At 37.5% G+C, this 14763-nt stretch overlaps 1 protein-coding gene across 1 annotated transcript in view; it reads right to left on the bottom strand.

The window, feature by feature from the left end:
* Positions 1–14763, bottom strand: part of LOC123527904 (eukaryotic translation initiation factor 4 gamma 1-like) — a 49590-nt gene that overhangs the window by 10824 nt on the left and 24003 nt on the right. The window contains exons 12-20 of the mRNA XM_053523564.1: positions 14346–14425; positions 13595–13751; positions 12407–12511; positions 8755–8890; positions 8053–8180; positions 7663–7802; positions 6047–6208; positions 4291–4477; positions 442–611 (exon numbers count right to left, since the gene is read on the bottom strand). Of these exons, the coding sequence (XP_053379539.1) occupies positions 442–611; positions 4291–4477; positions 6047–6208; positions 7663–7802; positions 8053–8180; positions 8755–8890; positions 12407–12511; positions 13595–13751; positions 14346–14425 (1265 nt within the window). The remainder of the gene's footprint in view (positions 1–441; positions 612–4290; positions 4478–6046; positions 6209–7662; positions 7803–8052; positions 8181–8754; positions 8891–12406; positions 12512–13594; positions 13752–14345; positions 14426–14763) is intronic.

Below are 14763 nucleotides of genomic sequence, written 5' to 3'. Positions count from 1 at the left end.
CTCAAATTTCTGTCCAAAAAAACCCATACCATTCAGCCTGACCTAAACAAATTCAAAGTAAAGTAAAAGAAACAAAACAGGATCACTGTCAAATTTTCAGTACTTTTTAAGATATTCAGTTAGTTGAAAGAAAATGTACATGTATATTTTCATCCTACTGTAATAATTATACATGTCTACGAGGCAAATTACAATATTTGCTAGATTTTCACGATCTGAAACTTTTATTAGAGGCCCTAAAATTACTTTGCATCAACAGAGATTTTTTTCCTCCTGAACAAGATCATTAGAAACAGGCCAGTACTTAGGTCATTCGAGGAACTGTACTGTGCAGTCCGGAGTGGACCTCCAAAGCAAAATCAACTGAATCAAGCCTTCAAAGTTACAGAGTACTATGTACTTCCCTCTTAATGAACAAGAGCATTAAAATAATATACCTACCCTTTTATATAATTATCAACAGATATAACAGTTTGTTTGACTAGATCATGCAGTATATGGCCAGTCTGTTTTCTTGCTTGTGAAGATCTCTCGAGGACATGATTGATGGCATTGTATACAAAATGATGATGGTTCTGGGCAGATAACTCCTGAACACACAAAATTGCTTCCTGAAAACAAAGTAATTTTTCTAATCAAACAAATAAATGAAGAATAATGCAGAGTACTTCCTGCGTTTTTTCACTGACTTTACAACAGACTGTATACTTCTCTTAAACAAAGGCATATCCAACCTCAAAGAACGTAATAGTAGGCAAGACTTGAAGTATGTACAACACATTTCAAATACAGCTGTGTACCCACCTCCCACCCATTACAAAACTTGATTTAATCGATACATCCACTGTAAACATATTATGGTATAAATATCTGTATCACCATGCATGAAGAAATATACATATTATGTTAACTCAAGAAATAGTATTTTTATTTTGAAATCATCAAGTCTCTAATCGACAATTTTGCCAAGCTAAAAGTTCATTGTATCTAAAATACCAGCATTCCCATTCACGCAAAAATCCGCATAATTCATGCATAAAAAGTCACTTGCGCGCAAGTTTTAAAATTCCACGGGTACAATGCACGCGTAAATAATCTGACAGAAACTACATTGTTCGTCCATAAAGAGCCGAAATTCAAGTAACCAGGCATTATTTTTGATCCGCACACGCAAATTACCGCATTACACACTGTTGACAATTTACTATGTGTCAAGACGTGTTGAATTTACATGCCGATAGCATAATTTAAGCTCCGTCTACTCCAGGTACTTGTGAGATTTTCGTGAGAACTGTAACAAGGAATCAAATTATTCGTAAAACTAGACGCGATAGTATTCAGCCAATCAACGACGCTTTTACATCTTTGACACTTTCTGATAATTGTCAACATGTGCAATGTTTTTGGACATTTTTTTCAACAAGTTGTTGAATAATTAAGTGGTCAGCTGGCATCTACTACACAGTTATTTGGTCTCCATTGTAAAAGAAAGACTCGTAAGCTGCTTGTTTATTAATATTTACAAAATGACCGGCAGACTACTTTCATCGGGCAATTTTCTACAAATTACTTTTCATTTTTATTCGAGTCCGATACTGTTCCTGCTAAATAAGTATTACCCACCGAGTTTTTATAATTTTTGTTGCTGTATGTTGCAGCAAGATATAGCAGCAAAAAAAACAAGAGGACCATGATGGTCCTGAATCGCTCACCTCTTCCCACATGACCCAGTTTTTAGTATGACGTCGTTTTTTCTATTATTTGATATAGTGACCTAGTTTTTGAGCTCATGTGACCCAGTTTTGAACTTGACCTAGATATTATCAAGATAAAAATTCTGACCAATTTTCATAAAGATCCATTGAAAAATATGGTCTCTAGAGAGGTCACAAGGTTTTTCTATTATTTGACCTATTGACCTAGTTTTTTAAGGCACGTGACCCAGTTTGGAACTTTCTGACCAATTTCATGAAGATCCATTCAAGGGTATGGCCTCTGGAGAGGTCACAAGGTTTTTCTATTTCAAGACCTACTGACCTAGTTTTTGATCGCAGTTGACCCAGTTTCAAACTTGATCTAGATATCATCAAGATAAACATTCAGACCAACTTTCATACAGATTCCATGAAAAATATGGCCTCTAGAGAGGTCACAACGTTTTTTCATTATTTGACCTACTGACCTACTTTTTGATGGCACGTGACCCACTTTCGAACCTGACTTAGATATCATCAAGGTGAACATTCTGACCAATTTTTATGGAGATCCATTCACAAGTATGGCCTCTAGAGAGGTCACAAGGTTTTTCTATTTTTAGACCTACTGACCTAGTTTTTGACCGCACATGACCCTGTTTCGAATTTGACCTAGATATCATCAAGATGAACATTCAGACCAACTTTCATGAAGATCCATTGAAAAATATGGCCTTTAGAGAGGTCACAAGGTTTTTCTATTATTTGACCTACTGACCTAGTTTTTGATGGCACGTGGCCCACTTTTGAACTTGACCTAGATATCATCAAGGTGAATATTCTGACAAATTTTCATGAAGATTTCATGAAATATATGGCCTCTAGAGAGGTCACAAGGTTTTTCTATTTTTAGACCTACTGACCTAGTTTTTGACCGCACGTGACCCAGTTTCGAACTTGACCTAGATATCATCAAGATGAACATTCAGACCAACTTTCACACAGATCCCATGAAAAATATGGCCTTTAGAGAGGTCACAAGGTTTTTCTATTATTTGACCTACTGACCTAGTTTTTGAAGGTACGTGACCAAGTTTCGAACTTGACCTAGATATCATCAAGGTGAACGTTCTGACCAATTTTCATGAAGATCTTGTGAAATATATGGCCTCTAGAAAGGCCACAAGGTTTTTCTATTTTTAGACCTACTGACCTAGTTTTTGATGGCACGTGACCCAGTTTCGAACTTGACCTAGATATCATCAAGATGAACATTCAGACCAAATTTCATACAGATCCCATGAAAAATATGGCCTTTAGAGAGGTCACAAGGTTTTTCTATTACTTGACCTAATGACCTAGTTTTTGATGGCACGTGACCCAGTTTCGAACTTGACCTAGATATCAACAAGGTGAACGTTCTGACCAACTTTCATGAAGATCTTGTAAAATATATGGCCTCTAGAGAGGTCACAAGGTTTTTCTATTTTTAGACCTACTGACCTAGTTTTTTAACGCACGTGACCCAGTTTCGAACTTGACCTAGATATCATCAAGATGAACATTCTGACCAATTTTCATGAAGATCCATTGAAAATTATGGCCTCTAGAGAGGTCACAAAGTTTTTCTATTTTTAGACCTACTGACCTAGTTTTTGATGGCACGTGACCCGGTTTCGAACTTGACCTAGATATCATCAAGATGAACATTCTGACCAACTTTCATAAAGATCCCATGAAAAATGTGACCTCTAGAGTGGTCACAAGCAAAAGTTTACGGACGCACGCACGGACGGACGACGGACACCGCGCGATCACAAAAGCTCACCTTGTCACTTTGTGACAGGTGAGCTAAAAATGTTATAAAAACTCGGCGGGTGATACCTACCAGCGTCTGCTTGAATTTTTGAAAACAGCTTTTTTTTTCAGAATTATGGAATAAAGAAAAACTCATTGCATGTAAAAATGATGTACCGTATCTAAGAAAACGAATGGTCACATCAATAGTTTTTATCCATAAACAAGAAAATTATAGCCATCTTTTCAAGTTGCTTCACAAGCTTGCTGGGTGTGTGGTGGTGGGGAGGGAGTATATTGAGAGTTAGAAATGATAAATTTCTATTTTTCAACTAGAAGTCTCTCCACTTTTCTATAAGGAGAAGTGACTTCTACCCTGTATCCCTGTGGTGCATATGTAAAACAAACCAAGTCATTATAACACAGGCTGAATAAAAGCACTTCCCATATACTTCTTTATAATTTTTTTTCAGTTGGGACATTTTCTTCAATTTGTATGGTTTGTACCCAACTTTTTTATCATGTACCCACATTTTCTGAAGTATGTGGGTACATGTACCCACTTTTCAAAAAGTCAGTGGGAATGCTGAAATACAAATTGGTTCACATTCTTGAATTTCATTATAATAACCTGGCTAAAACAGCAAAAGTACTAAAGTTTCTGCAAATTAAGTGTTCATAAATATTGTGAAAATAAACTTGTTAATCTATAAACATCATTCTGACCTAGGTATTTCAATGTTACCAAATATTTTAACCATACAAATATTGCACAAAGTGGTCAAGAAATACAAGTTACCTTCATATCTTGAATAGCAAAGTATTCATCAAGGATAGCTTTGGTTTTCTTCTCCATATCTTTTTCAGAAAGGACCTTGAGCTCTGTAGATGCTGGTTGAACCGGTGATGGTTGAGGCTCCGGTTCAGCACGCCCACGACTTCTCTCTCTGTGACCACCATCGACAGACTGACTGGCACCAATTGCTCTGTAATGATCAATACATAATAACCTTTGTCATCATTTAATTTGAGGCACAGTGGTGGATTTTTTTTGTCGTCAATTTTTAGATCCTATGGTGTTTTCTAGATTTTGTTGCAAAGGAAGACCCCTAGTGCCCCTCCATGGGAAGATAACAGGGTAGAACCAACCTTCCATAAATCAGCTGGATGACTTCCTCATATTAAAGAATACAGACTGCAGTCTCCACAATACCATGCAAAAGCCAGTGTATACCAGAACTCAGTCCTCAAGGAACACATCTCTTTATTTATTTGGGTTTTACGGCGCACCAACACAGTATAGGTTATATGGCGCCAAACAGGACTACAAATTTTGGTTCCACATCTCATTTACATCGAAATAAAAACATGAGGTATGGAAAGGAACACATGTAGAAGTGTCATTTTGTAGTTGGGGATAAACAAAATTGTCTGAAATTTTCACTAAACTATACCTGCAGTCAAGACGTAATGACCAAATCTGCAACTTTCAAGTTGGTTTACCCTGTGCATGAAATTTAGACATTCTAGAACAACCCTAGGATAACTCATAAGACCTAGTGTTCTTTGTGAAGTGTTAAGTAGATCACAGATATTTCTGTAAACAAGAGCTCGTAGAACATGAAATGCCCCCCTCCCCCCCTTGGTACATTCAGTAATTGCACAAGAAACAGAAATTATTTGCTCACTCTAAACAAAAGTTCTACTGTTCTGGTTCAATGTGATGTTGACCTTTGACCTATTGACCTCAAATTCTATAAAGGTCATCTGCTGGTCATAATCAACCTCTCTATTAAGTTTGGTGATCCTAGGCCCAAGCATTCTCAATTTATCGTCCAGAAAGGGTTTAACTGTTCTGGGTCAATGTGACCTTGACCTTTGGCCTACTGACCTCAAAATCTATAGGGATCATCTACTGGTCATAACAAACCTCCCTATCAAGTTTCATGATCCTAGGCCCAAACGTTCTCAAGTAATCGTCCCGAAATGGTTTAACTGTTCTGGGTCACTGTAACCTTGACTTTTGACCTACTGACCTCAAAATCAATAGGGGTCATCTGCTGGTCATGATTAACCTCCCTATCAACTTTCATGATCCTTGGCCCAAACACTCTTCAGTTATCGTCCTGAAACCGTCTGTTCCTGGCCAATGTGAATTTGAACTTCGACTTATTGACCTCAAATTCAATAGGGGTCATCTGCTGGTCACAACCAACCTCCCCATCATTTTTCCTGATCCTAGGCCCAAGCATTCTTGAGTTATCGTCCAGAAATCGTTTTACTGTTCCTGGTTATTTTGACCTTGACCTTTGACCTACTGATCTCAAAATCAATAGGGGTCATCTGCTGGTGATGACCAACCTCCCTATTAACTTTCATGATTCTAGGGCCAAGCATTCTTGAGTTATCATCCGGAAACGGATTGGTCTACATTCCAACCGACCGACATCTGCAAAACAATATACCCCTCCTTCTTTGAAGGGGGGCATAATAAATGGTTTCCAACAGTCAAGACTTTATCTAAAATTTTTAGTGCAAGATAAATGGCTACTTACTTAGCTGCTGCTACAGCTCTTTCCCGTTCTGATTCCTGAGACCGTCTGGCACCTAATGATGGTGGCCTTCCAAAGCCACGTCCTCTACCCTCACCTCGAGCAGGACTAACACCACCAAATCTACGTCCCTGGTCCTCATCTGGTCTACTAAGGGCAGAGAATCTGAAATTATGTATTATCACACTTTTACCACATGTATTTTATTTTGCTAAGGCTTTGAATAATAACTCAATGTTCCATGTTTATACAACGCTGGACTATTTTATGCTGGACCTAACATCTGACGCCTTGAGCATGGTGCTCTGTCTAGCTGTAACAAATACAGCCACTCTTTCATCAGGTATCTCATTTAAGCTCGTTCATATGTCACTGCAAAACTTTCTTAAAAGATTTAATGCATAACTAGAGTTGTCACAGAGTGACGAATTATACTCCCACAAAATGGCCTCGTCGTAGAACAAAGCCAATGTCAAAAGCCGAACTTGCTTGAATTTTAATCTACTGACCTCAAAATCAATAGGGGTCATCTGCTGGTCATGATCAACCTCCCTATGAAGTTTCATGACTTTCGGCCCAAGCGTTTTCAAGTTATTGTCCAGAAACAATTTAAATGTTCCGGGTCACTCTGACCTTTGACCTTTTGAACTCGAAATCAATACGAGTCATCTGCTGGTCATGACCAACTTCCCTATTAAGTTTCGTGATCCTAGGCCCAAGCGATTTGAAGTTATTGTCCGAAAACTGTTTAAATGTTCCGGGTCACTGTGACCTTGACCCGTGACCTACTGACCTCAAAATCATTAAGGGTCATCTGCTGGTCATGACAAACCTTCCTATCAAATTTCATAATCCTAGGCCGAAGCGTTCTCAAGTTATCATCTCGAAACCGTTTGTTTCGTGTCATTGTGACCTTGACCTTTGACCTACTAATCTCAAAGTTGAACTTGACCTGTATTTTATCATGTTACACCACTGTTTAAAAATTTATGATCCTAAGCCCAAACGTTCTCAAGTTATCAGCCAGAAACTGACCTTGACCTTGACCTACTGACCTCGAAGTCGAACATGACCTGTATTTTATTATGTTACACCTGTGTACCAAAATTTATGATCCTAGGCCCAAATGTTCTAAAGTTATAATCCGGAAACCGTTTAACTGTCCAAGGTCACAGTGATCTTGACCTTTGACCTCAAAGTCGAACTTGACCTGTATTTTCTGATGTTACACCTGTGTACCAAACTTTGTTTAAATCTGTCCAGCCTTTCCTGTGTTATTGTCCAGAAACCATGAAAACCAACAGATCGACAGACTGACAAGCTCACTCCTATACATCACACCCACCCCCCAAAACCTTGTTTTGTAGGAGTTTAAAAACCCACTTCGAAGTCGGCGACATTCACTGTCAAGAAGGCCCTTAGCGCAGGTACCACTCCAAGTATTATCACAGGTAAGGAGTACCTGGTTAAAACCAGCTATCATCCACAAGCTAGATGGATGTCTTCAACAAATGACTTGAGGTTGGCAAAATCCCACAGATGCAAGTGATTCAATCAGTAACTTTAACCACTTGAGCAAAGAGTCCCCCGACCCAAGTTTTAAAACAGATTGTATTTACCTGTTAGCTGGAGTGTTTGGTTTTTCCTTTTCTTGTGAAGGTCTGCCAGTGGTTCCCCCGGTGCTACCTCGTCCCCAACCTGAGAATCTGCCAGCACCACCACCAGGACCCAGCTGAATAGCACTCTCATCCACATTTTGCTGCAAACACAATAAAATCTCAGTAACTATAATGTTTAAACCTCATATACTTCCAATTAGAGCAATGATTGTTTTCTATAAATAAACATGTTTTACTATAAATGACTTGGGACTTGAGGTAGTCTCAAATTTGTCCCTCATTGAATTTTCTGAGCATTAGTAAACCAGTTTAAACTTTTTAGTTTGGAATTAAACTATTACCATTAAAATGTAATGGAAAATATTGTGTAAATGTCTTTTTCTCACTCACTTTTGATAATTTCATTTTGGATGGGTCTATTGATCTATCTACAGATTTGAGCGGAGTTCTGTTTCCAACAACTGTGTTCCAACCATCAGCACCACCACCCCTCTGGTCGGGAGGTCCACCTCTTCGACCTGTAACATAAAGACAAATATGCTACAATTCGTGTAACAGATTGGCATCGAGTCTGAAACACTTAAGGGTGCTTGTTAATTGCTTTTCTTGCAACATTTGTCAAGATTTGCTATGTTCTCACTGAAATGACAACACTGCATGCATCAAATAAAAAATTATGATCTGTTTCAGTAACGAGGAAAGTGTCTTCATACAGAAAGTACGACAGGGATAATGTCATCCTAAACAGATCTGTACGACAACTATGAAATCATGATATACACACCATACAGAAACTGGCACAACTTCAGGAAATGACGGGTTTTTGAATAGAAAAAGAGACGATAACAAATGAGTGTTTCTTGGTAATCTCAAAGCAAATTTTATCACTGCAATATTTTATCAGAAAAGTATGTCTGATTGTGCATCCCACAGTCTTATGTATATCCTTCTTTGCTAGTAGCCATACAAGCATATGCACACACATATACATACACAACCTGCAGGAAGCAGTGTTCTTAAATTTTTTTTCCGTTCAAAATACAAGCACCTATTTTTAAAACACAACGGCATACTGATTTATGTTACACTCACCACCTCTCTGAGCCCGCTGCTGCATTTGATTTTGTTGAGAAAGTAAAGCTTTTTCTTGGGCTTCCTGAGCAACCTCCTTGTGTATCTGGTCTATTGTCTTTGGGTTGTTATCAACACGGCGAGGCACCCATTTGTTCTGAAATACACACATGTATGATAGCATCCATATTACGAATGGTTTTGTATACCATCACTACCGTGCAAAGGGTACAAAGTTAGGCCATATACATATGCAAGATCTATTTCAGTAACGAGGAAAGTGTCTTCAAACAAAATGTAAGACAGGGATAACGTCATCATTAACATATCTTTACACTAATCCATTCATCTGGATCATTAACAGATCTTTACACTAATCCATTCAACTGGTAAACACACAAGCATTCAGGACTAGTTTCAATCATAAATTTCATCTGGACTAAGTGACTGTCACACCATCTTTGGTATAATATCCTTGAATTTGGTAAAACAAATCCTAAGCGATATAAAATCAACTTCTACATGTGACAAAACATTTCTTCCCAATGTAAGATTTCTAGTTCATTCCTCCCCCTTTTAATTACCAACATCAATTTATTCCAACAATAACTGACTTCTGGGGAAAAAATCTTCCTTTGTCATCTTAGGTTTTCTTGAAAATAACACAGAAGGTATTTCTTCAAAACTTTTTGGTATTTTTTTCTTTCTGCCATCAATAATAAATATGTTCAAAGAAAATTATCCTCTCATTGCACAACTTTTATCAACATTATCTAAACAAAATCACCCTCTCAGCTACTGTTGAATTTTTTTTTCTTGATTTGGATCTGTCTCAGGAACGAGGAAAGTGTCTTCATACAAAATGTAAGACAGGGATAACATCATCATTAACAGATCTAACTTCTACCATCTAACCTAGTTGAATAGTAAATAGCAGGTCAACATACCCAACATCTTAACTTCCTGTCTAAGACGAAACAATAATAAAACTAGAAAATGCTTTTGTAAAAAAGCGCATGTCTCCCCCAATGCAAAGTCCTATAGGCAAGAAGTCAATAGGGGTCAGGAGCGAAAGTCGAAGAGACACTGATGGTTGGCTGCAATAGGGATCATCTACTTGGCATGTCCAGTCATCCCGCTAAATTTCAACACTCTTGGCCTAGTGGTTCTCAAGTCACTGTTCAGGCTCCTGTGACCTTGACCTTTGATCAAGTGACCTCAAAATAAATAGAGATCATCTACTCTGCATGTCCAATCATCCTATTAAGTTTCAACATTGTAGGTCAAGTGGTTCTCAAGTTATTTCCAAAAAATGATTTTACATGAACAGGCCACTGTGACCTTGACCTTTAATAGACTGACCCCAAAATCAATAGGGGTCATTTACTCTGCATGTTCAATCATCCTATGAAGTTTCAACATTCTGGGTCAAGTGGTTCTCAAGTTATTGATTGGAAATGGTTTTCCATGTTCAGGCCCCTGTGGCCTTGACCTTTAACAGAGTGACCCTAAAATCGTTAGGGATCATCTACTCTGCATGACCAATCATCCTATGAAGTTTCAACATTCTGGGTCAAGTAGTTCTCAAGTTACTGACCGGAAATGGTTTTCAATGTTCAGGCCCCTGTGACCTCGACCTTTCACAGAGTGACCCCAAAATCGATAGGGGTCATCTACTTTGCATGCACAATCATCCTATGAAGTTTCAACATTCTGGGTCAAGTGGTTCTCTAGTTATTGATCGGAAATGGTTTTCCATGTTCAGGCCCCTGTGACCTTGACCTTTGATGGAGTGACCCCAAAATCAAAAGGGGTCATCTACTCTTCATGACCAATCATCCTATGAAGTTTCAACATTCTGGGTCAGGTGGTTCTCTAGTTATTGATCGGAAATGGTTTTCAATGTTCAGGCCCCTGTGACCTTGACCTTTGATGGAGTGACCCCAAAATCAATAGGGGTCATCTTCTCTTCATGACCAATCATCCTATAAGTTTCAACATTCTGGGTCAAGTGGTTCTCTAGTTATTGATTGGAAATGGTTTTCAATGTTCAGGCCCCTGTGATGTTGACCTTTGACGGAGTGACCCCAAAAACAATAGGGGTCGTCTACTCCAGCAGCCCTACAACCCTATAAAGTTTGAAGGTTCTAGGTCATATGGTTCTCCAGTTATTGCTCGGAAATGAAGTGTGACAGACGGACGGACGGACAGGGCAAAAACAATATGTCTCCTGGGGGAGACATAATAATAAATTTCGAGGGTTCAGAGTGAAACTAGTCTAAGTGTATATAGAAATAGAAGCAGACAGACTAGTTTCGCTCTGAGCCCTCAAATTGTTCTAGATTCAGTATCTTACTATCAAACACAACCTGTCGTACATTCACTGTGTCTTACCATCAACCTAGCCTTTTGGATAAAGTGTTCATTAATGAAGTAGTCAATGGAGGGTTGCTATTAGTCTAAGCAAGAAGTTCAATGGACAAAAGAGCTACTCCCAGTCTAGCAACATAATAATCCAGTATTTTATACTTACATCAACTTCTCCGTTAAGTTATTTTAAAATTTAAAATCTTAGTACTGATGAAGAGATGGCAATTTGAGCACTGGTACTTTCTATTACAGTCAAACGCTGCTCCCTTAGGTTGCAAGGGGATGACCAAAATGCTACATTTATCCAAGGTCTCAAGCAAATACAAGGAAACAACTGTTGGCCATATGAACTGCTTCAGTAAGTCCACACGTATGAGCCATCAATGCTCCAAACACAGTTTTATTGTGTATATTTCTCATGGTACAATGTTAAAATTTAGTGATTATCAACAATGTAGCAGATCTATTTCAGGAACGAGGAAAGTGTCTTCAAACAAAATGTAAGACAGGGATAACGTCATCATTAACAGATCTGTAACCATAACCAAGACTTGTGGCTAAGTGCCAATAGGTCATAGAACGCTACCAATAAACTACTAGAATACAATATTTAAAGTGACAAACCAGCTAAAGGTGATCTCTTAACATTTTTACTATCTTTACAAGTATCATTTGAAGGCCAGTTAAAACTTGTTTTCATCAAGATTTCAAAACGATATCAAATTCAATTAACTTCCCACCACTTATTTCTTAACAAAATGGCAACAGGATGAAACCACTGTTTAAAACAAATCTTGTACTTTTAAAAGCTATAACTTGTTCATAATTAATTTTTTCCCCTCATTCAATTAACTGACTTTAGAACATCTTTCCCTACACTTAAAATCTCTGTACACATATATCAGATCTGTTTCAGTAACGAGGAAAGTGTCTTCATACAAACAGTAAGACAGGGATAACGTCATCATACACAGATCTGACTTAGTAACCTCAAATTATGTACTTTGCTCACTCACCTGTTAAAGCAAAGGTATTTTGTTTTCTGAAAATCTAAACTGGGTTATCTACTTTTATTCTTAGAGAATGGCAGTCTTCACATTTTTCAGAATTTTAAAATGGGTCATCTAATTTTAGATTTTTCCAAAAAATGACTGTTAGATCTAGAGAAATTTTTTAAAAATATTGCGTCACTGCTTATACATGTATACATTATAATTTTCAACTGTATTAATTTCAACTGGAAGAATATAATCACCTGGCTGAAACTTTTCACTTTTATTACAATGAGAAGATGAAAACTTACTGTTCTTAAATCCATGACATCCTGCAACATAAATCGTACTCTTGATGAAGTCTTCTTCTCATTGACAATTTTGCCCATTTGTTGAAAATACTGATCCATTCTTGGCTGAAAATAGTCAGAAAGGTATATCAACTTCTTATGAAGCTGCAGACTGGTAGTTCTTTTTTTCCCCAAATACTACTGTGAACATGATTTGGTTCATATTGTATAAACACTGCTTCATTTTCTCTTTAAATCGGTATGTATATCGACCTGCACCGACTTGTTATCTAGAAGTACCGGACAACTCTCCTCACAAATCATCAAACAATCTGCTTCAAAATTTGGTACCATACACACGTAGATTCTACAGATTTCAAGCAGCCAACATCTTTTTCATTCCTGCAAGTCCTTAAAGGCGTACGCTAGAATTACCTGTATATGAGATGGGCGAAATTTTTCCCAATAACAGAATTTCTTCAAACTTTGGATATTGAAGGACAATCATCTAAGAAACAAAAATACGCAATAAAAATCATAGGTCACCGGTATTGAAAAAGAGTTATCTGCCCTTGAAAACACCATTTTTAGGGGAAATGCCGTTTTCAAGGGCAGATAAATTCTATTATTGGGAAAAATTTCGCCCCAAATTCTAGCATACGTCCTTAAGTCTCGATAATATCCACCAGTACTGGTTTTCTCAAAGGAAAAGGTTCTAGAGTGATCCAATTTTGCCCATTTGTTGAAAATACTGATCCATTCTTGGCTGAAAACAGTCAGAAAGGTATATCAACTTCTTATGAAGCTGCAGACTGGTAGTTTTTTTTTTTGTTTTTGTTTTTTTTTTCAAATACTAATGTGAACATGATTTGTTTCATATTGTATAAACACTGCTTCATTTTCTCTTTAAATCGGTATGTATATCGACCTGGATTCTGTACCAGCACCGACTTGTTATCTAGAAGTACCGGACAACTCTCCTCACAAATCATCAAACAATCTGCTTCAAAATTTGGTACCATACACATGTAGATTCTACAGGTTTCAAGCAGCCAACATCTTTTTCATTCCTGTAAGTCCTTAAGTCTCAATAATATCCACCAGTACTGGTTTTCTCAAGGAAAAAGGTTCTAGAATGATCCAACAAAAATATGAAGCTTTTTTTCAGTTTCTCATCTTATACTGAATAGGAAGAAAAACAAGATATACCTTTGCTTTATCTACATCTAATTCTTTTCCTATAGTTGTGAGTAGTCGACATAAACACTCAAGGTTCTCTGGATCTTTGGTGCGTAATAATTTGAACACACAATCATGCATAATATTTTCTGTCAACATTTTCAATTTGAATAACTCTCCTATAAACCTGTAAATAGAGAAAAAGTAGTTCTGAAATTCACCACATTTGTTTAGTTTGGTTTAAAACAGCGCAATTTTAAATAATATGGAATCTTTTAAGGTTTTTACAGTAGAACCCAGGTGCTGCTCCACAAATTATTTTGAAGGCACAAGCTGACACCTGGGAACCAGTGATTAAGATAGCTTGATGGCCTATTCACATGCAGAGTACCGTTTTGACCAGTTTGAGGCAAGTGATTTAATGCCACTTAGCCCGGGAAGGCCTTACATATTTACTATTCACACTGCCGGTTTCCAGTTTTTGATGGCATTGAAGACTGATTGCCATTTCTGGCATTTAAATGGTTTTGGTTTTCCCTTATTAATTCTACATTTCAAGTCAGTGGCAAGCAATTCAAAGTCAGTGACTATGACTGCTCTACAATGGAGGCTCGATTACTATATTAGTTTTTCAACAGGAATATAAAATAACTTTTCTAAATTGATCTTATTTTTTTTTTTTACAAAAAAGATCTGACAGCAAAACTGTCACTGCTGTAACACTAAACAAAAGTCTGCAAGTTCTATTAAAAGTTTCTACCCTTAACAAACAGATTCTTACCTAATATTTCCTAATGATCTTCGTTTAGCTTTAGATTCTTCATACGCTAAATCCTGTTTTAATTCTTCTTTCTTTGCTCCCTGTAATGTCAAAGATTTCATAGTACAATGTCTCCATGCAGGAATCAGTGCCCCTAACTTCATGTTTAATTTTAAAATTTACTTGTCAGCTTTTTTTTTTCTAAATTAATACTTCAATCAGCCAGATTTATATTTTATTTTGTTGGGTTTAACGTCGCACTAACACAATTTTAGGTTATATGGCAACTTTCCAGCTTTTAATGGTAGAGAAGACCCCAGATGCCCCTCCGTGCATTATTTCAACATGAGCGGGCACCTGGGTAGAACCACCGACCTGCCTTAAGCCAGCTGGATGGCTTCCCTCACATGAAGAATTCAACGCCCCTAGCCGACGCTCG

Source organism: Mercenaria mercenaria, chromosome 14 (genome assembly GCF_021730395.1).
Source record: "Mercenaria mercenaria strain notata chromosome 14, MADL_Memer_1, whole genome shotgun sequence".
NCBI classification, from domain to species: Eukaryota; Metazoa; Mollusca; class Bivalvia; order Venerida; family Veneridae; genus Mercenaria; species Mercenaria mercenaria.
This window is presented reverse-complemented; position numbering and strand designations above follow the sequence as displayed.